Raw genomic sequence first — 21,958 nt, forward strand, 5'->3', positions numbered from 1 at the left:
AGATATATATATATATATATATATATATATATATATAAACTTCATAAAATTCCATTAGAGTTTGCGTTCGTTTATGCTGGATCCTTTCAGAGCAGTAGATAACACCCTAAACTGCTATTCTGACACCTTACTTTACAAGTTCTTCCAGGGTGTATGGTCATTCGCTGGCGGTTCTAGTCTTGGAATGTTGTGAAAATGGTGGTAAGGCTGTAAAGTTCGCAGTTTTCCTAACATCCGAGGTGAAATCGGCACTTTGTTATGATGCGTAGTCGTGAGTAGGTAATTGTTGCGCACGCGCGAGTTTATACACATTCCTTACAATGAATGCATATCCTTCAATTACGGTTGTTTGCACGTGTGTGCAGGCTTACTCACTATGTAGTTCACTCGTATTTCACAGATCGGGGTAAAACAATGACGTTGTGCAAGGCTGATAACCTTTTCAACAGATAAACTTCAAGGCGTTTCACAGATTTTGTACAAGACATTTATTCATACCATTTATTCCTGCAAAGTGTCTTTAGATACCCTATGTGTTGGCCATAAGTTATTTGATTTAGGGAAACGATATTTTTGTTTTAGCCACCTGACACCCACAGTGATGTTCACTGCGGACTTTGATCTGTTCCAACATCTAACATAACACTGGAGATTAATCTTACCTCATATGTTGTTTCCTTATTCTGAGTAGTTCTAGTAATATGTGACACCATTCAAAGACCGTATTGCTCGAGTTCCTGACATTTCGAGTTTAATGTGGTCCGGAGCTCTAAGCGCAGCTGACTAAAATCAAATATGACAAACCTGGTTTCTTCCTTGCTTTTATAGTTGAAAGTTGAAATTCCGGCAAAATTGGTGTTATCTTTGCTCCTTTTGTACGGAAACAGAATCCTGCACACGTTACCTTCGCTTGACCTGATAGAACTCATGATACAATTGCTCGAACCTCTGTAGTGATGGAACGGGACCAAATTGTACTAGCTTTTGATACATTTGTATACGAACCTCAAGAAGAGCTTGCCCAGCTCCGATGGCCATTGTGCGTGTTTGAATTTTCTTTTCAATCTGCCTTCCAGTATAATCCATGTCTTTCAGTTTAACTCATTCCACTCACACAAGTACACCAACGCGCATCAATGGATAAGTTCCGGGTTGGAAAGAATCAACTGTTTGCTCACAGTTTTAAAAGAATTGCGTTCATAAATGTGGCCATAATAGCACCACAAAATTCAGAAAAATTAGTCTCAAAAACTTTGGAGATCAATAATTTATTGTATCGTATGTGCTTGATGTAACAATCGTTGTGGTTTGCAGAATGATAGAGGCTGATGAATAAACTAGTTACAATAAAGTTTAAAATACCTTGTTTTGCATCTGACTGCCTCCGAACTAGATGTGATATTTGCTTTTGACGTATCTGTTCTTATTCTGAACTGACATTTCTTTATTTCGCCTGCCTTGTTGATATCGCTCCACTTACCGTGGGTCTCGCTTCTGAGTTTATATGGGTGGAATTACCTCAGCAAAACCTAAGTATATTTTTAACACATTGGATGCAATTCGTAATGATAACTAAAAACATACAGGCTATTTTTTCGTAAAAATCGAAATTTTTATATTTAAAAATCGTTTACTAACGACGCATATCTGCACGTTAGACAGGACAAATCGGGCAGCATTCTTTGCGCACTGTTTTCTTAAAGTAAACGTAATATTTATGTTCAAACTGATGAAAGAAATTTTGCAGGTGAAATTCATTCCAAGGCAACGTCGAATGAACTCCAACCACCTCATGGAGGTTTCCAAGGCCCAGGGTATCCTGTCGTATGAAAATGCGTTACTGACCTCCAGAATAGAGTTGTTGAGAATTTTCTGGCTACTGTTCAATTGTTTCAATCTACGATGGCAGTTGATAGACAGTTAATACTACGTTCAAACTGCCGTACCATTTTCGTTTCACAAAATTCTGCGACGAGCTACTCTACTCGCCAGACTCACTAAAAGAATAAACCAACTACCAATGTGTATTAATGTTCACCTCGTTTGAATAGTCCTGCTTCTTTCATAGTGCAATGATTCCAGGAATTCCACACCAAAGTGGGTACGCATTGGGCTCGGTTTTCCCTCTTACCGGTGGGTTTAACTATTGGCCGTGTCAAGATTGTAACTTTGGATTCTTGACAATTGTGGAAACCGTGTCAGTAATATCAATGCCACATTAGTTGTTGCTTCTGAAAGGACGACAGTTTTCACCCGTAGCCACCGCTTAACCCAACAGGACGACAATGGGCCCTGACAACTGTGATCTCTAGAGTGATAGTGCTACTACAGGGGACCGTACAAGCGATAGCGAAGGGAAATTCTACAAATCCCGAACCCACTTACGCAACTTTGCGGGTGTTTAGGGGTCTTGAAGAATTTACGCTCACATCATTGTTGTTTGAACAGTCGCTCTTTTGTCCTGGTACAGTTATTCTAGTGAGTCCAAACTATGATGAAAATCACTGCACTCGGCTTTCGATCTTATTAGAGATCATCAAGATTTAGACTACGAAGATCTGATGTTTGAGGCGACCGTTTGCCACTAGTCCACTACGATCCTCTGGATACATTTGAACATCCTCTCCTGAACAGGCAAGTGTATTCATACTTGAGTGTCTAGAACGCTGACTCAGTAATTGTACTGGTTGTGTCAATCGGCTGACTCGCCTATCAGGATATCTCAGTCAAGTAGCCCGACAGAAACCTGAAGCTTGCTGGAAAATTTCGATAAGTTACAACTGATCAACGTCCATAAACTTTCTATAGTATGTTATTCCATTTAACCGAACAGTTCTGCAAGGAAAGTCACACAGCTGATACAGAGCGAAGCGATCGAAAATTTAATTAAGCAAAGGGGACAGCTACAGACGACAGTTACTTGATCGTTGTGCTCTCCAAGCATATCAGTCAAGTGGAAACAGATTCGGCTGTTCAAACGTAACTACTGAGCTGTCCAGCTTGCGCTGATGTATTTTATTTCGTTCACTTCACACATCGGATGTCGGCGGTTTAATGTCGGACACGGCTAAGGACATCTACTCTTGATGAATTCTGTAGTGTAACCGCCGAGAATAACTGCCTGGTGACAACAGAGCAGCTGTTCAGTTAACAGTCGAAATCCTACTTTTCCTACAACCACTTGCATTTACCGGTGTAGTCAGATAGACCAGGAGGTGAATGAGATCGCTTGTTGTTGGGAAACAGATTGGATTTCGCACTAGTTAAAATAACATAACAGGGGAAAGAGTACTTTGCGTTGAGTCTTGATTGCAAATCCTTCTTCTGTAGGATGCCAAACGAAGATATAAAATCCCAGTAATTAGGAGCTCCGAATATTGCACCGTCAAAGCAGAGAGCTCTGAATACCTTATATGAGGTCAACAACGTCATCAGTAAGAAGGCTCAAAAAACCTCGCTAACGCAAAACAGCAATAGATTATCAATGGCATCGCTGCGTTACTAATGCCAGTTAGGCTGAAGTTGCTAATGAATTCGGATCTGTAGTGAGTCGAATTGGGTGAGTTGCATCGGTTGTATTCAAAAGGCAAAAATCCAACAACCAGTTTATGGAGTGTTCAATAGCCATAAAGTGAGTGTTCACATAAAACCAATAATGGTTGGAATGGGTTGCCTACCAGCTGAGTTAACAATGTTTTCAATTAACTGGTATTCTGAAAACGCTTCTTGGGGAGATCAGTCACACAGGCAGTGTGTTTCCACGAACTTACTAGCAAAGTCGTAGATTTACCTATCGAGACACACGTAGTTGATTTCAGTTCTGAGGTGTCTTCAACTCACAGTAGTTTAATCAGGGTTTTTTTCCTTCGAGTGAAACCGACACAATTCATCCTCATTGGAAACAACCATCCGTGTACATCTCAAAGGTCTCCAAGGAAATTCGATCCGGCGAGCAGTTTAATACCTTTCGTTCACGAGCTCCTGATCAGCAGTAATATAAGCTCGCATCTAGACAGGATGTGGCATCAGTCACCCTCCGATCACGTGACCACATCAAATGATTGTTACTGGCAGGCAAGATGGTGAGAGTGAAGATTAGGAAAAGAAAGTTGTGACTGAATCATTTCTTTTTTTGTTCATGTATTTGCTATCAAGAACTGATATTCCTGGTTTTAGCCAATATTATGACGAAAAGTTTGACACAAGGTTGAAGTATGCTGTGGTTGCTCTCCAGTTCGTTCTGGCGTTATTTAGATGATACTGTGGTTTAGTTGATGAAAATGCCAGAAAAATGGTCTGATAACATCCAGTGATGATTTAAGACACTACTATTGAATTGCAGAAAATACATTTTGCCTAGCTAACAAGAAATCTAACTTGGATCAGTTGCTAGACAGTTTCATTCGCGCCGCTGAAAATGGGAGGCTTCCTTTCGTGGAGGCCCACTTGTAGGTGACTATCAGACTTGATCCACACAAAGCACAGTATAGGGGGAGAAGACTTGAAGCAAACGTTACGGTAGTTTCCATAAGTTTGTTCTGATGGCTGAAAACACTAACTTCATGAGGAGCCCAGCTTCGAGAAATCGGAAGGTCTACTAAAGTGATACGTCTCAAAAAAAGACGGTAATCTAGAAAGATTCATTGAAGCACATCCGCGAAATCGAAACTGTTAACAGCAATTAACAAAGGCCAGTATCCTTGTTCGCCTTTTGTAGAAGGATACTCAGATCTCAGGTAAAGAAAATGAATACCAGGAGAAAAATGCCGCCAATACCGTTCAAGTATTTTTCCTTCGAAATTCACCTTTATTTCGAATGGCGGCGACAAGATGCTGGTCTTCACCTCATCCGTACTAATTCAGTGATTTGTTTGCGTCTCTGACGTTTCCTATTTCGGTCGATCGACATGTCAGCTTTCCCTCATCCCTCATCACTGACCCAGGCAGCTTAGAGGAACCACCTGATTGACACGGATCACACGACAGATGCCGGCAAAGCTTTCAGCGTTGCGCTTGGAATCGCGTCTCAAATCCCCAGAACTGTACTGAAAATAACTCAGTTAGAATGAGAGTGGATTAGAATGAGAACATCCTGTCTGCGCAAATAGATTAGCCCCGATAGAATATTCCGGCCGTTGTTAGAACAGATCCTGTGAGGTGTCAGGTTGCATTCGACCACCAGGTTTGTGCCTTTCTTACTTAACACCAGAATGGGCCCAAATGACATTTCTTGCTACTTTGTCTCAGCAAATATTGTAATTTTTATACACGATCATAATGCGCAGAGGCCAGTTGATGATCTGCTGAATAACAATGCTTAATTTCTGTTGTCTTCAAACTTGAGCGNTTATTAACTCTTTCATTTTGAAAACGTAATCAGATTCGTGCACACTTGCTGTTTACATGACACAAAAATAATGGTAATTCCAAATCTGGCATTCATTAGAAACTTGCGACAGCTACTACATCCGATTTCATCATACGCGAGCTAGTTCCTAATCACTTAAGATCCTGCCATAGCAATGGTCGACCCAACAACAGCACACATTAAGATCAAGAACGGATGTCAGGAAATTCTTTGCTCACTGAATGATAACTAGAAAAGTTACTGGTCTCCGAATCAAGACCTAGTAAGATGCGAATCGGCAGATAGATCATTCCGTACAAAATTGGAATATTTGAAGTTACTCAAAGGGTGCTTAATGCAGCCAACATTAGAATGGTTTTTCATTCTGAAACGTCAAGGAACGTAACAAAGTAAAGGCCGGCATTAATATCTTTGAAGGACTGCCTGGTGATTGAATGGACAAGAATCCTCGTACATAAAGTTAGATACAAAGACTCCACAAAGGCCTAAATAAGGCAGATGGGCTAAAAACTGCATATCTTATTTGCCTGAGCATAAGGAAATCAAGAAAAAACTGATAAAAAATACAGACGAACGCGAGGTTTTTCTTAGAGTTTCAACCATGACAGAACAAGCAAAAGAAGCGAAAGATGGAAGAAATTCGGCAGCGATGGGAGTTTTGGGGAAAAACTATGACCCGTATCACAAAAACTGATGAACCGAGCACTGGGAAACGGCAAACCTGGAAGTCCGTGGAGTCATCACCAAAATAGTTCAGCCCTAGAGTAGATGAAATACATTTTGGTCACCCCTTTTCCTTTACACGATTATCGAAGCACTGACTCATCCACATAGACCTACTGGGCGGGAGTCTTATGGTGAAATTTTCTGGGCCTGGAGAAGCAGACCCCAAACCCAACACACACTCCTGCAAGAGTTCCTTCAGCTCAACCGAGAAAAAACCTGACCCGTGTCTAGTATCCCATTTGTGATTGATCATGCTGACGTGAGGAAACACGTAACAAGTTTGAACGAAAAAATCATATCGAAATCATACGATTACAGCATTGAACATTCAAAGTAGTTACTGATCAGTCCATTTACAGAGCATCTCTCGTTAGTGGATTTCCTTCACGATGGACAGCGTGGCACAGATGACTCCGACACTGCGTCAGTCGTGCAAAGCTGTCGCCTCAACCTAACAAGTTTGCGGACTACAAATGGGGAGAGGGTGGAAACGTGTGATGCAATGTTTGCAGTACGTATTTTCACATTTTTTGTATATCCTTCCATCTCTAGATTTCAGTGAGGAGTTTCTGTGGTGTTAGATTATTATTGCGGAGCATGACAAGGCAAAGTTATACGAAGAATGTCATAGTTTTCCGTGACACATCACACTGGCAACAGTGTTTCACTGAGTGACGTCGAATGACTGCGGCAAATTAACAATACCGTGAATAAGATAATCAGAAGCCTTTTTCATCGCACATGAATCCCAAAACCTGTCTCCCAGCTTTAACACTCGTTTGATTGTGAAGTAAAGTTTCAGGTGGGCATCATTTCTCTATTCGTTCAATTTATAGCTGCAGCAACCGTGGAACGTCAAACCCCCGTTTCGGTTCTCAACAATACCAAGTGGCGCTACGGAGGAGAATATTAAGATCAACTTTCCTGAAATGGGTGCATATATGCGAAACTTCAATCGGTCTACGGTGGAGGAAGGCCTGGCTTCGCTCAAGTCTGGGTGAGATCCGATTAAATTGAGAACTAGATTTCTGGTGATCAGATGATCGACTCAAAATATGGCATAGTTGTATTTTGGTTCAAGATTATACTATCATTTGTATCGTATGAAACTCTAAATAGTACTCAAGAATTGGGTGTTGTCGACCCGGACAATTTGAGTGATTGGGCTTCACAGGGAAATATAGTTGGAAAAGTTAGCAGCCTGAAAGCACCACTAGTACTCTCAGCTGGCCCATCTTCAGTGTTACTGGTATGGTTCCATATTCATATATACATGAATATACACATATATGTTCTGATGGGAGAATTATTAAAAAACCAGTCTACAAGTCTAATGGGTTCAATTCTGGGAAGCACTCAGTTTTTCAAACAGCAAACAATAAACCCTTCGAACTACACTGCGTCCTTCTGGAAGTGAATGACACTACATCCTATATATTTTTAATGTACTACTCATAAGGTTGCTGAAAATCCATCGACAGCTGTCGATGGATTTTCGGCAACCTAATGAGTAGTACATTACAAATATACATGTATCGCGATATTTCAAATGTCTTAGCGACTGGAACATGAGGCGGCCTGGTGAAGCACATTCAGTTGCCTGAGAACATCATAAACGAGAGATTCGGCTGGGTTCCAGGTGAGTCTCTCGAAAGAACCAAATGAGTGTATAGATACTACATCCTATTTAATTGCAAGCTGATCGTTTGATAATATTTCGACACTAACTGATTAATGGTGCTTTAAAATCCCCATTCGGACGAGATGAGATTTTACATTCTTGCTTTTGACATACAACAAGGGTGAAGTAAGAGAGGTCCCAAGTTTTCAACTTCGTCTCTCTTTGCAAGCAGGAGAAAAGGTTGGGACAAAAACACGCAGGACTGATACACTCGTCGGTCGTACCAAGACAGAATTCAGAACTCCGTCCAAGATTTTGGTCAGTTTGAATTTTGTATCTCGATGTCTATCGGTTTTCATCGTTCAGAAAGCCGTAAATGACATCCGCAGGTGTTCAGCTGGAGCGTTCTGATCCAGATGATTCGAACAAGAAAGTGCGACCAAACTTCTTAAAGCTAGCCGAACTTCTTGGGTTTTCCGTCCTCTTGAAGGTCATGTAGATAAAAATGGAGGTATCACTGAATAATACCGTGAAAATATCTGAGCTAGACGTAAACCGAAACAACATTTCAACCGTTACGTTCGATAATCCGAGTTCATCCCTTGTGACCATTGCTTCCTATGAAGTTTATACCTACGTTTCTGTTAGGCTGTCGGAATGCATGTGTTGACGCACCAGCTTTTCTCACTGGTACTGCTGTTTTTAGGTGATCATCTAGTACTGTTTGGAAATTCTCATTGGAATCAACCTCCAATACCCACAAAATGGCTCGTTGGTGTGGCACAGAAAATGCGTATTAATCCTGATATGGTGATTCGAGCACCCTCCCTTTTTTTATCATTATGTGTATGGATAGAATCTTTGGAATTACTTGGGCATCCAGTAGACATTTTAAGCTGTAGATAGTCATGCAAAGTTGGTGCTCGTGTTTATTGGATTCTATCACTCCTAGTTATATGCGAAGCAGGAAAATGACCGATTTCTCGAGCCAGTTGTTCATATTTCACACGAGTGGGGTATAACAAACCGTCGTTACGGTTGCATTCATGTACCAAACGTGGCTGCCTCCAACTGGTCACGCTAGGTTGGGAGTACTAAACTGAGGCCATACCCACTATGGTTTTGTTACAACCAAAGCAGTTAGACCGAAATAGCCTTTCCCATATTTTTGCTAGAACAAGTAGTGTTACATCATGGACATCATGAATGAGGATAACTGAGCTTGCAAAGCGAAATGGAGCCAAAATAGATGGTTTTCAACTTGCATTTGGCTCTGTAGCAAACCATGACCCTCCTACGTCACATCCAAGGCGTGTTACGACTTTTTGAATCCATGCGAATGAATAATTCTAAATTTCTTGCTAGTCCACCGCCTACACACGTCGATGGTATCTGAGCTCACTGGTAATAAATAGCTTAGAATAAACACGCGCGGTGTTTACTGCCCATATTTCTGCACTCAAAGTAATCTTGTTGGCAGTGCCGGACTAGTCTACAAATGGACCACCAGAACCAAGCGAACGACTAAATGCATGTCTGAACAATCTTAGAAACACGCGCCTCAGAGTCACGTACGTAAGAATAATGTCAGGACTATTCGCACTCATCTGTCAATTGTTTTATCAACGAGATTTTACTGTTGATTGATCATATCATGGTTGATCTGCCTGCAGAGCTTGGCACTTGGTTTGCAAATGGTTTGTCGCCAGTCAAGCAGACTGGGGAAACCCAGTCTACTGTGCACTGACATTGTCTCCATGAATGGGAACGAAACCTCTGCAAACCAGTTGCCAAGTTGTGTGAACAGATTAACTACCGTCTGATCAAGCAACAGTAAACACAACTCAGTTATCTATATTTCGACAAACTGACACCAAGGTTTTGTTGCGTAAGTGAAATCAATATACACCGAAGAGCTGACAAGCGTGTGTAGGTTTTTCATTCTTACTGGAGATCAACAGCAGTACAAATCTTACGAATGTCCACAGTTATCTAAAATTGCAGCCTTCAAGAGGACTCCGTTTGACACTATCGGCTGATAAGCAGTGAGAGTAACTCGCCCTTCGGCAGGGTAAATCGCCACTCGTGCTTTAATCACGGAATTCACATCACGTGGTAACGCACTGACTGGCTGCTGAAATGACGATTTATAAGAAGGCAGGTTCACTCTTCAGGTGACCTATCCTTCCTTCTGGGTTATCTATATTTCGTTGATGGCATCAGAGCTGGGAGTATTTCAATCATTCTCACTTGGTTATGTGACTTGACTTCCGTGGTTGAAAGATGAATGATATTATGTTCTGTAGAAGCGCAGAATAGCCACACGTTTGGTAAGCTATTCGTGGCCGAGCGGTTAAGTGATCACACTACTACCCAGGAAGTCGCGAGTTTGGAACTCTGTTGAATCTCGTGAGATTCGCACTGCTGATTATCCCCAATGAGAATAAAACTGCTGCACAGCGGTTCCAGATCTCTCAGCATGGATCCACCCCACAGGACGAAATCTCAAAACTTAACTTCCGAGAGCGTCTCATAACGAAACGTATATTTGTCAGCTAAAAGAATTGGGAGGTGAGTGGCAAATGTTTATACCACATTTTGCTGGCAATCCTATCCTTAAGTTGATTACTTCGTCAAGCTGTCTATTAGTACGGAAGTTAAACTGGCAGGTACTACATATACTGTTCTGGCTAGTTTTATTGTTCCCTTTAGACTGATATCAACTCCTATGCATTGGGTAGTTATTTAGATCGGTTATTTACGGATGATTTCGCTGAAAATGAAGGGTCCGAATCAGCTGAGTATCTTAGTGTGTAACCGCTCTTTTTATGCATTGTTTTAACTGAGTAAACATCTTCGAGCAAACAGTTTCATATTCTCCAACGATCACATTGGAGTAAGTCGGGATGTAGCTGTTACACAAATACACCATCATGGTCGGAGGTGCTTCAGTGCATAAGCAGTCCAAAACCGATTATTCACCATGTAGTGTATGCTGTTCGCAAATAAATGCACCTGGACAGGGTGGACATGTGTATACATCAGAAGGTCAGGTGCACATTCATACCTGCATTCGCAGTTATATCGAACGCGGTAAGTGATTGTAACGAATATAGTTTTTTTCACGCCGCAACCCCCTTTGATGTAAAGTGTAAGGTGTCAGGTCGAGTACACATTTTATTCACGGGTGCAACAAATAGTTACAAATGGATTGGTTGTACCTTCAAGGGCACAACAAAACCAGGCCTCACCCTTCGTCAGTAAACAGGCTTTAATATGCATGAGCCGGGAGGATAAAGAAACGTTTTTGCGACGCGTAATATTTGGATAACCTTAAGTAAACAAAGCAGTTCACAGAAAGCGACAGGATATACTTAATGAGCCGTAGTTACTTTTTCACATGAACTACTTAGTTGCTGAAGTTACCGCTAATTGATGAGAGGTTGAGAAGTTCGACAAAAGTTGAAAGTACTTAGCACAGTGGTGGATAATTTACTGATCTGGGGAACGGAACTGGTTAGTCAAGCCCGATACGGCCAAAGATCCAGTTACTTTCCCCAAAACGCCTGTTCCGTTTGACAAGTAAAATTCACAGAGAGTGCCCATTGCAGTCCACAAGTGAACTCTATCTGATAAAAGTTAAAAACCGTAGACGCTGACTTCGGTGGTTTGTTCCCGTGCAGTAAACAGTTGACGGCTTGTTTTCGTGGACTCGGTTGTATGTGAAGCCAAGCGCGACCCTTCTTTCCTACAGTAGAAGGCGTATTTCTCAGCTTAAGAGAGTGTCTATTCCAAACGTCTTCGGTGTGGTATTAGCACTAGCTCACCGCGATCCATCGCGTTCGGAGCTAACGTAGCATCAGTTAATTTAACTTGTGAACCATTTTTCAAGTTCGGTGCGCTGCATCCCTTGTCTAGCCCTATAATAGTCCACTCGTATTCAGTGCATTAACTCACATCAGCTAAACCACTCATTTACATACTAATTAGCGTGCACCGGAGATTCAGTCTCCCTTACGTTCCAGACCAGTTTGAAGTTCAGTGATAGTCTCAGTTTTCATTTAGGCCAATATTCCGAATTTCCAGTCACCTATTATTTCAGTGGCGGCACTATAAATAGGGGCGGAGTTGAACGTTTTTTAAAAGCACTTTCGGAGTATTCTCATTAGGAAGCTGTCCAGTGACAGTTATAACTGATTGTTCTACCCTTGTTCTTTTTTCAAAGCGGCCTCCTGGAAATCTATAGATATTTCCAACTTTTGACTACTACAGATAATATGCTGTTAAATTGATTACAACCAATGACCAATCTCTACAACATCTTTCGCTCTTTAAAAAAGCATTCTAGAACGATTTGGCACTTGGAATTTAGCTACGGCCTTAAAAGATAAGTAGTTCGGAGAGGACATTTCCTATTTTTGGCAAAATGTTATACCCACCTCTTCAGGACTTGTATCCGGGGTAGGTTTTAGCCATGACAGAAAGGTTCATCGCAAAACTATTTTGGACAAATAGAGTATCCATATGTGCTGTGTCTATTAAGAGTTGATCCTCGCTTATTTAGTGGCCTCGTCCACCGAGAAGAACTGCGGAATCCATAAATTGGGAGAATAACAAAGTGAAATTACTGGAACGGCAAAAAAGGGGCCTTATCAAATTAAAGTGGTTACGATAGGAAATGCCCTTATCCAAATTCACCAGAGAGACAGTTTAAACAAGGTGGCAGAAGAACACTGGTGAGAGACGAATCTCGTTAGCCACAACACGCATAGGACAACAACAACACCAATGGCACCGCCTATGTGAAACGTAACAACTCAGTAAAAACCTGCCACACTCACAGTAAGGCTCTGGTGTTTCTGAGAAAAGAGTACGAGCTTGAGCCATCTAATCAGTATCTCTTCAAACAGTTTTAGTCTATGTGACTGACTGCTTCGTGCTCTGATCTCCACTAAATAGCAGATTTGAACTCTTATCTGAAGCATATATATGGTGGTCGATCGCCTAACTCTTGGCTTCTTGGAAGAGCATTGCACGGAGTCTTTGCTCGTGTCTCCGGCTGCGGTCATTTCCACCAAGTGTTGTATTACCGCAGCCGACATCTGAAGCTTGCTGGACAGTATTAGGTGACCGCTTGTGGTTAGTTAAAGGATACATATAATTGGTATTCATACCGCTGGTATTCGAACAGTCTCCGTCCTGTTTCATTACAGTTTATATGGCCAACCTATGCCAAAGGAATCCATCCAAGTTTTGCTCATTTACGATCTCACTATCAATGCATGTTCTTTACCAGGACACGAAATCTGAGCTAGTTGGAACAGTCACATCTTAATATGATGAGGACAGTTCGAAATGGAATGATGTGGACAGAAAACTTACTCACAGCTAACTTTCCTGTATGTTTGACCGTGAGCACCGTGTGTACCTAGTGAAGCGGACTGCACACACGAAGTAGTACGAGATAGAGGGGGGATGCTCAAACAGCTATATGAGTCATATGTGTTGTTCATAAGGAAACTCAAGGACCACAAAAGATTGGTTGGACCACTGAGATATATCAAACAACCAACCATCATGTTGCAAGTCCAGAAACCGTGGATCAGGCAGCAGCCTAACTCGATATATGGGTTAGTTTACGTTGGTATCTGTACATCCCGAATACCGTTCCACCTGTCCCCACACATCCTTCATTTGGGTGTTCCTATCACGTGTCTCCTCGAACTGGTTCTTTATTTAATTGGTTGGAAGTTGAGTTAAACGACGGTAGAAGTGACTGATGACTAGTAGCATTGTTCAATGTGACTGAACACACCAATAAGCGCGTTAGGGTATCGGCCTACAGGATACATCGTCCCATCACCAAAGCAATATGAGACGCATGAACCTCATGCATTCACCTGACTGAACTTCTGAAAGTAAAATCAAGTCCACTGTCAGGCACTTAGCCTGGAAACCAGCACTGAACACTCACTTAGTATTTATCTGCACATCTCATATCTAACATAGTTCATGCAGCCAGATCGCCGCGTCATTTCTGTTGTTCGCTACGACCAGGACTCACGCGCTGTTAGCTGGCTGATATTTTCTCAGTAAGTCTATTTATCTATTCCCCAATTTCCTATTCAATCCAGGACGCAGTAAAATCAGTTGCAGGAAAGTGGTCCCCTGCCTCCTTCACCCATGTAGCATTACAGCGAAGCTTGCAAATCAAGCAATAGCAGACATTTCTTTCATTATTTCCATAAATGTTCTGGTCCAATGTAAAAATGCAGTTTTGTAAATTTGTCACTTAGTGTCCAGATATGGACTTCGTTAGACGTAAGTCGAATGGGCTGCATTCCGTGGGATTTTTATCTCGGCGTTGTCTCGCTGGTTGTCATTCAAAAATCAGTGTTGGGTCCTTCTACTTCCACAAGTTGTCAGAGATAGATACAATCAGTTGTTCCATGTTTCCGACACTTTGGTGCACGACCTGATTTTTTCTCATTCCCGATGACGAGTGAATTGTGTTGGGTTAAGCTTGAAAAATATTTGAAGGAAGATTCGTTTTTGAAGGAAGATTCGTTCTGATTCGTTTTGAAGGAAGATTCGTTCAGCAAGCGGTAATAACAAGTTACAGTTTATCAGCGTCGGGTGATTTAAAATCGAGTTTTTCGTGTTTTCGCAAACAAGGTTCGGTATCACAGCTTATGGTCGAATAATCCTAATGCAACCCGACAATTTCCACCATTCATGAATGAGAAACAATAGAGTGTTGGGCTAATAGGTAATATTTATCAGTGGCAAAGAAACTAACTGGAAAATTTTTTATTGAAGAAGTACGGCTTGTGAATTTGTTGAAAACCATTCCACAACCAGCAATCCGTTTCGTCCTTATTGTGGTTCATCGGTTAAGCGCATTCCTCGGGCTTTCGTAATTCTGTTTCAATTGGAGAATATCAATTCGGCCAGGATTTGAGACTCCCGTCAAGGCCGAATTATTGGACATATAAGCGCGATTCGCGAAATTCGTACAACCTAGACTCCCGTAGAACGCAAGTTTGACGGTGGATCGAGGACTGCGTCTAACTGATGAACCCAAAGAAGAGCGAAACCATAAGTGGGGTAATAAACAAATTCAGCAACTTCATTCCTTCAAGAAAATATAGCGTGATATCTCGAACATCTTGAAACATGAGGAGAAATTTGTGTAGCACATTCAGTTGAAAAATATCTAAAACGAAAGATCCAGTTGAGATTCAGCTGTGCATAAATGAGCGCATTCGTAAAACGTATTATTGCGATACTTACACAGTCATGGTTACTTTAAGCAAAAATTTCTCTGATATACATGGAAGCTAGTGGTTGACAAAGCCACTGAGGGGCCCACAGAGCATCAGTTTCTCATCACAGGTGATTCAGTGAGCCTAAGGCAGCACTCACGCACCGCGAGGCTTGTTTCGTTGAGATGACCAAACGGAAGGGGCTTGCCTATCTACTTTGTTGTCCCGTGATTAGCATAGCAAATGACGCGGTTTGCACAGAGTTTCCAAGGTAGTCGCAAATTACTTTAGTTTGAGTGTAAATCATTTCACTTCTGAACCCGTTCACAACATCTAAACTAACTGTATAACGCTTTAAGTCAGACGTTTTGCTCTGATGTATGACAAAAGTCGGTGGTTGTCAGTTGTAGGTCATTTTTTAATCTCGCATAAACCAAATACGATCGGCCTTTATGTTTCAGATATTTTGGTGCGAAATTCGCTCCACAAAGAGCAAATATCTGATATTTTTTCTGTGTTGTGCTTGGTAGTATTACGCATGCTTTCTACTACCCTGTGTTCGGTTAAACAGAGAACTAGATGCGTTCATTTACGATGCAAATGTACTGGACTACTGGGCCTCAAAGGATGAGGGCTGCAAATTGCGCATTGTGGGAAATTTGTACGCAATGACCGGTTACGGGATCGGGTTTGCAAAAGGAAGTCGATGGTTAGAGAAGGTGAACTCACGGATATTGGACTATCAGAAAAACGGTGAGCAAACATTAACACGTTTTACGGAAGGGTTCGGTTTAACCTGATTTAGCCTCAGTGATGTGGTTTAAAACATTCTTGCAGACCTATATACATCCAGAATTCAGTCCCTTCCAGGAATAAAAGAGTTCAACAACTTCATTCACGTTCAGAGAACTCAACCAAACCATCACAAAGAAGCTGGGCAACCGCTTGCGTACCTCAGTAACCCGCTGAGCCGTACTGAAGTATGCTCATGCAGTATTCGTATTACCTCCCACAAGGTTAGTCTATGGATAGGGGTCAGTCAACACATGCTCCTGGCCTTCCAGGTTAGGGGTTGGAACAACTGTGTTAATCTGATCCTCGAAATGTTTGCCAACGGAGTAGTCTCAAGCCGATTACCGCTGCCTTGCGTTAGGCTGGGGACCATTTTATGAGTTCTGACAGTATCTCAGCCTACACATAACTATGAAATTATGGCTAATATGCACGTCAAAAGTATCCCAGTGCGCACCTCTACTGTGTCCAAGCCATTAGCGCACTTATCTGGGCAACCAGCCAGCTAGACTGAGCCCCTTCGTGGTTGGGTACATGTACGCACCGGCAAATAGCACGCGCCTCATTGCGCCGGCTACCGTGTAGGTGTGCGTCAGACAGGAGTGAAGTTCTCCCGCCGCAACGGTAAAGTGGTGCATCGGCGCCGCTGAGTCACACGGTTCATAGTGCAATGCATGTCGTCCGGCCTCGGGGATGTGACCACCTGAGCTGTAGCAAACAGACTGAGTTAAGCTAAGCGAACTGCAGCTTGTAGCTCGCAGCTCGGTGGGCCACACGCTCAGCGGTGAAATGACAGTGGGCAAATGCCCGCCACCGTAGCATTGGGAACGCGAACCATTCATACCGCAAGCGTTCCCAACAGTGAGTCAGGCAATGTTGACGACTACATCTACACGGTTTACTGTCGGTTCAGCTTCAGTGGGCCGCAAAGTACTTTAACAACCACTTTTGACACTTTGTGGACAGCATGATTAACATGTTATTTTTCAGTAGAAAATGTTAACATCCTTCGGGGAGATGTGCGACATTATTCAAGAAGCCCACTACTTTATTGTGGCTCGGCAAATGCCTGGTTTGTTTCATTGAGCAACATGAGGATCTTCGTGATGTCATTTGTTGGATGTGTGAGAGATATAGCGACAGTAAGGCTTTCATCATATAGCACTTTTTGTTTCCAGTCTATGCGTAGGATTTGCGATGCTATCAAATTCAGAACACGGCCGTTTACTGAGCACGGAACACCATGTAAATGCCGCAACAGCTGTCACGCCTAGGTGCAAACTACCAGGGATCATGGTGGTATCTATTGGGACTTAAATCGTGTCCCCTGCAGTGGAAATCAACATAGGTATTCCCAAGCATGAGGTGTGCGTTCAAAACGGGAACGCGTATTCAGACGCAAGAGCTCATGAGGCCAGTTGGTCAAGTGATACGGTTACTTGTGTGTCACCGTGTTAATCAAGCACAAGTTCAGCTTGGCCCAGTGGGTTTCATTCTTGCCAACACTGCCTCAACTCTTATTGATATTATTTTTTCCTATATATATGTATATGTCCGAGTCTGACTAAAGTATTTCGAGAAGGTACTCTAAAAATGAATTACCAAGTTCTGGCTGATCAACAGATCATCCTTGTTCAATATACTGGCTGTTTATCAGTCAGAGACCGTCTGAATTATAAGTATCCTGTAAAGCCCTGATAATCGTTGCCATTTGATATTACTAATCAGCTGCTCGTATATATGTTGAAGTTGAACTGACTGGATCAGCAGAATGGACTGCACAGGTAGAATCTAGCTGCTCACATTAACAGGGATTCGGAAAGGAGATCGGTGGGAACATATGTACTTGGGGCATTGGGCACCCGATACGCCAGTCTTCATACAGAAAATAGCGTCCGCACACTCACATGCTCGATGACCAAACAGAGTTGATGGACCGCGCTCAACGGCAAGTACGAACTACGCGGGTATGTGCATGCGTGAGATCAACCATGAGGAGACGCAATGTGTTGATTGGATATCAGCTAATGACTTTGGATTTTGAGGACGCATGAGATGAGGGACTTTCGAGGTGCGAGTATTTTTCCGGCACTTGTTGTTTTGGCACCCAGTGCAGAGTGCGCAATGCCAACGTCACAGATGAAGCTGTCTCTGTGCATGAATAAACCGTAAGCTAACAACAGTCGTTTCGGTCGCTGTTCTGCTTGCTTGCTCCGTTACCACATACCTTTTGAATGGAGCGGTCATCTCGAGGCATGCCTCTTTGACCAAGTTGTCGGCAGCGTTATGCTTATTCGATGAGGTCTAAAGCAACCCCCATCGTGTGGTCAGGCGCCCCGATCACGGCAGCCAAGTGGTCATTCAGATTCACCGGATGTTTTTCGGACATGTTATCTAACGATGGGGACATGCTGCAAATACCGAAATTCGACTGGCATGTAAACATTTTATCATTCGGCTTTTGGTTTATTCGGACATTTCTGTGACCTAAATGGTGCAGTTTCTAGTACGAAGTCCCCGATTAGCACTTACACTTCATGCACCCTAGGTACCACCACTTTGGATAGAGCACAGTATCATCACAAACGACCAAATGAGGTTTAAGCCTACAACGAAATGAACGTACTAGCCACCTGTGAACGGATTCATCAGTGAAGGGGAGTTTGAAAGCAAACATTCAGAAAGAACCAGAAGGACGAAGTGGTGGCAAACACAGCTTGGTTTCCGCCCTTGTTAGCAGGTTAAATACAGCACGAGTTTATAGGTGGAAAATTAGTAGTCACATGGAATCTGGAATCACTTGTAAGCATTCACGGAGGAAAGTTGGGTAGTGACGCTCCATTGTATCACTAAGTTTGGCTCAACACAAGTAGTCTATCATTTCAGTAGTCGGTAGTCTGCGGGGGAAAACATTTGTCAGCGCACCATCTATAGCGAATCGACACGTATCTGCTAGAATGTAAACTATCATTTTCCCTCTGATCAATGATGAACCATTTGAATAGGAAAGGCGAAGAGAAACGAATACATCGAGAGTGGGTTTAGGTAATCCAGGTTCACGCATTTTAGGAAAACGAAACCGCCATGGCAGTTTGATGGCTGTCTGTCTGTCTGCCTGTTTGTCTCAGGCCTCCCTGTCCATTGATAAAATCTTCGAAGAGCATTTCAACCGTCTGATGACACCTAAATTTTTCGCTTTGCGGAGCCTCGGATCGATTGTATTCCATGCTATTCTAGATGTCGACACAGCAATATTCTTATGCGTACACCCAATTTGAACTCACAACTATCCGAAGACATTCCATGTGATTTCTATGCTTCATCATGCAGGGTGCAACCGTTAAGCAGAACCTACTAAACAATTCCAATAAGGTACCCTAAGGTTATCTTTAACATCCACATGATGGGTTCAGATATGATCAGCTTTCTTCAGTCATATATTAAGCTTCAGTCAGTATCATATGGAAGTTGTTTATTCTCTGCTGTTCCTCCGAAAATCTCATTTCTTTTAGGCAAACTTCAGCGTTGGAAAAAATTTTGGCAAACAGGTTCGTGTCGCAAGGACTCTGCCTTGGGAAATACAAACAAAACACTTGGAGTGAAGAACTTCATCAGCGCATTTATCCTTCTTCTGTGTGGAATCCTTCTGTGCAGTTTGATTTTGGGATTTGAACACATAGTCTACCGCACGATAGGATCGCACGTACGTCGCAAAATTTGGAAGAATTGTTGCAGCGTGAAACCAATGGTGAGTGGTGAATCCGTCATAATGCCTTGTACTTCCATGCGATTAGGACATCACCCTCGATATACAAAGTGAAATTGTCTCTTCCACCCACAAATAAGTGAACTCTACCCTATGAAAGCACATTTAGCTCATCGTTAGATTGTGAGAACCTCAACTAGCTGGAGGTCCAAAATAACTGAACCCGATGATTTCTGACAAACCCATCGGTTTTATATCTGGTATCGAGCTGAAGTACGTCGTAAATACGCTATCAGCCAAACTTTTACAGGGTTGTACTCTAGTGATCCATATTTTGGGTGGTATTGGCTTCCGTTGACAATTCCCAAGTTCAGGGTCTACAACTGAGATTTAAACCATTGGATTTTTGCTACAAACCTACCAGCAATCTTTGTGGATTTCAGATCTGTGCGATACTTTTTGTCCGAAGACTCTAGCGCAGTACATATACCTTTCAAGCCCGTGGAAGAGGTCAGTGATATTCCGTTACCTTTAATTCTAGGATGTTTTTAGGAAGCATACAAATGCTCTTATTCGTGCATCATTTTAGTTTTACGTGAGAATCAGCAGAATATACTGCAAGAGGCCGACTCATACTTCATTCGGTGGAATATTCAAGATATCGCAATCTAGACAGAACGTACTACTCATAAAATTGCTAAGGTCTCCTCAGTGTCACAAACAAGAGATTCCGGTGATTCTGAAATCAAAACAAGATAAGCATGCAAATGATGGTATCTGGTCAATGCCGTTCAATTTGCGTTCAAGTAAAACATAAGCTTGATCGAAAGTGGGAGACAGTGCCCACCTGAAGATCTCAATAAGGGCGAACCTGGTCACGGGCTGTCGGGAAGCTTTCAGCAACTTTATGCGTCGTGTGTTGCATGTATACAGGATCTTCTCCTCGTCTTCTACAGTCTGTAAGTGTCAGATTGTCTACCGATTTCTCAGTGTCAAGGCCAGCAATCTATCGAATTATCAAATTCATGGCGAGCAAACTTTTTAAAATAACTGGTGATCTCGGTTAAGATTGGTTATGCATAAAATTTTCCACCAAACTTTGACGAAATGTCGATTCTATTTTTCCACCGAGTTATTCGATGACAACTAGAATTAACAGCACTAAAGTGAAGAGAATTTCAACGGTATCAAGTTTCCGACCAAAAATTGAGCAGAAATATGATGAGTACAACTCCGTCCGGTCAGCCGCAGTTATTTGTCTAGAATTCTGTGACAAAGACTTGTACACCAGTGCATTTGATTGTTACTCCGGCCCAAGTAGCCTTTGTTAAATTTGTCCAATTCTTAAATCAGCTGTCGCATGCTCTACATGCATTCATTAGCTACGACAAAAGCACCATTGCAGAGTTCGTAGTCGCTCCTCGTGACAGTACAAATGCCACGGTTTGATCGATTGTATACTCTGCGCGAAACCTGCGATAGGCGAACATGTGACCTTTATTCGACTTCGACTCCGGTAACGCCCCGTGTGGAGTCGAATATCCCAGAGGAATATGAATTCGCTGTTGTTAACCGTATGTAACGAAAAATGTGCTTCATAGTTAGTCACAATGGCAGAGTGACTTTACAGTTGTGAATAACACAATGTATACGTTTGCTTGGGATTCGTTAAGCTTTTCGGTATCTTAGTCAAACTGATGATGATTTTCAGCAGTCATAGGCATGGTATTATGTTGCACCGATAACCGGTCTTGACAGTTATGGCAATCTTGCACGTAATGAATGAATGCGGAAAATTTTATTACCTGAGTTACTCGTTGAATTTGCATGCGATTCGTATAAACTGTTACAGCAGTGACTATCAATATTATATACCTTGCGTACACCTCATGGTTAAGTGAAAGAGTTATTCACCTGCAGTTCCGGACCATGTAACGAAAATCTATTTGGGATTGAATGCGAGGACTTAAGGTCCGGACTGATCGGACGGACCTCGGAGACTACGCCGATCTGATGATATCCGAGAAAGGCGGAAGCTGTAGCGGGCTGTCGAAGAGTTTCAGTCAAACTTTTAAGGAAACCTAGAAATACTGTCCGACTACTTCAATAGCAAGCATTTTGCTGATTACAGATGTACGAGTCATTTAAGTGAATGAGACAGATTACACAAATGTAGCTTCCTAAAGTTTACTGATGATCAGCAAAACGTTGTTTTGAACACCGTCAAGACAATCGGTCTCAACAGGTCGCAAAGAAAAGCCGACTCAGGCAAGCAGACACGTATCAATCCCGCCCAAGAAAAAAGGAGCTTGTATTTTTTTTGTCTTTGACACTAATAATAAATGTGAGGTATTTGAAAAGTGCTCTTCGTGGAGTGGTTGCATTTGTCTTCATTCCTATTAGAAAGGATGAATGGAATCATGTGGTAAGCACATAGAAACGAAATCTCGTCCGTTGCACAACAGCTATCCGAACCATAC

At 42.3% G+C, this 21,958-nt stretch overlaps 1 protein-coding gene across 1 annotated transcript in view; it reads left to right on the plus strand.

The window, feature by feature from the left end:
* Positions 1-19,520, plus strand: part of T265_14724 (hypothetical protein) — a gene marked incomplete at both ends in the record, with an annotated part of 37,194 nt that extends 17,674 nt beyond the window's left edge. The window contains 4 exons of the mRNA XM_009174959.1: positions 6,931-7,091; positions 15,552-15,733; positions 16,592-16,702; positions 19,285-19,520. Of these exons, the coding sequence (XP_009173223.1) occupies positions 6,931-7,091; positions 15,552-15,733; positions 16,592-16,702; positions 19,285-19,520 (690 nt within the window). The remainder of the gene's footprint in view (positions 1-6,930; positions 7,092-15,551; positions 15,734-16,591; positions 16,703-19,284) is intronic.
* Positions 19,521-21,958: the final 2,438 nt, after the last annotated feature.

This window comes from Opisthorchis viverrini, assembly GCF_000715545.1.
Source record: "Opisthorchis viverrini unplaced genomic scaffold opera_v5_254, whole genome shotgun sequence".
Taxonomy (NCBI): Eukaryota; Metazoa; Platyhelminthes; class Trematoda; order Opisthorchiida; family Opisthorchiidae; genus Opisthorchis; species Opisthorchis viverrini.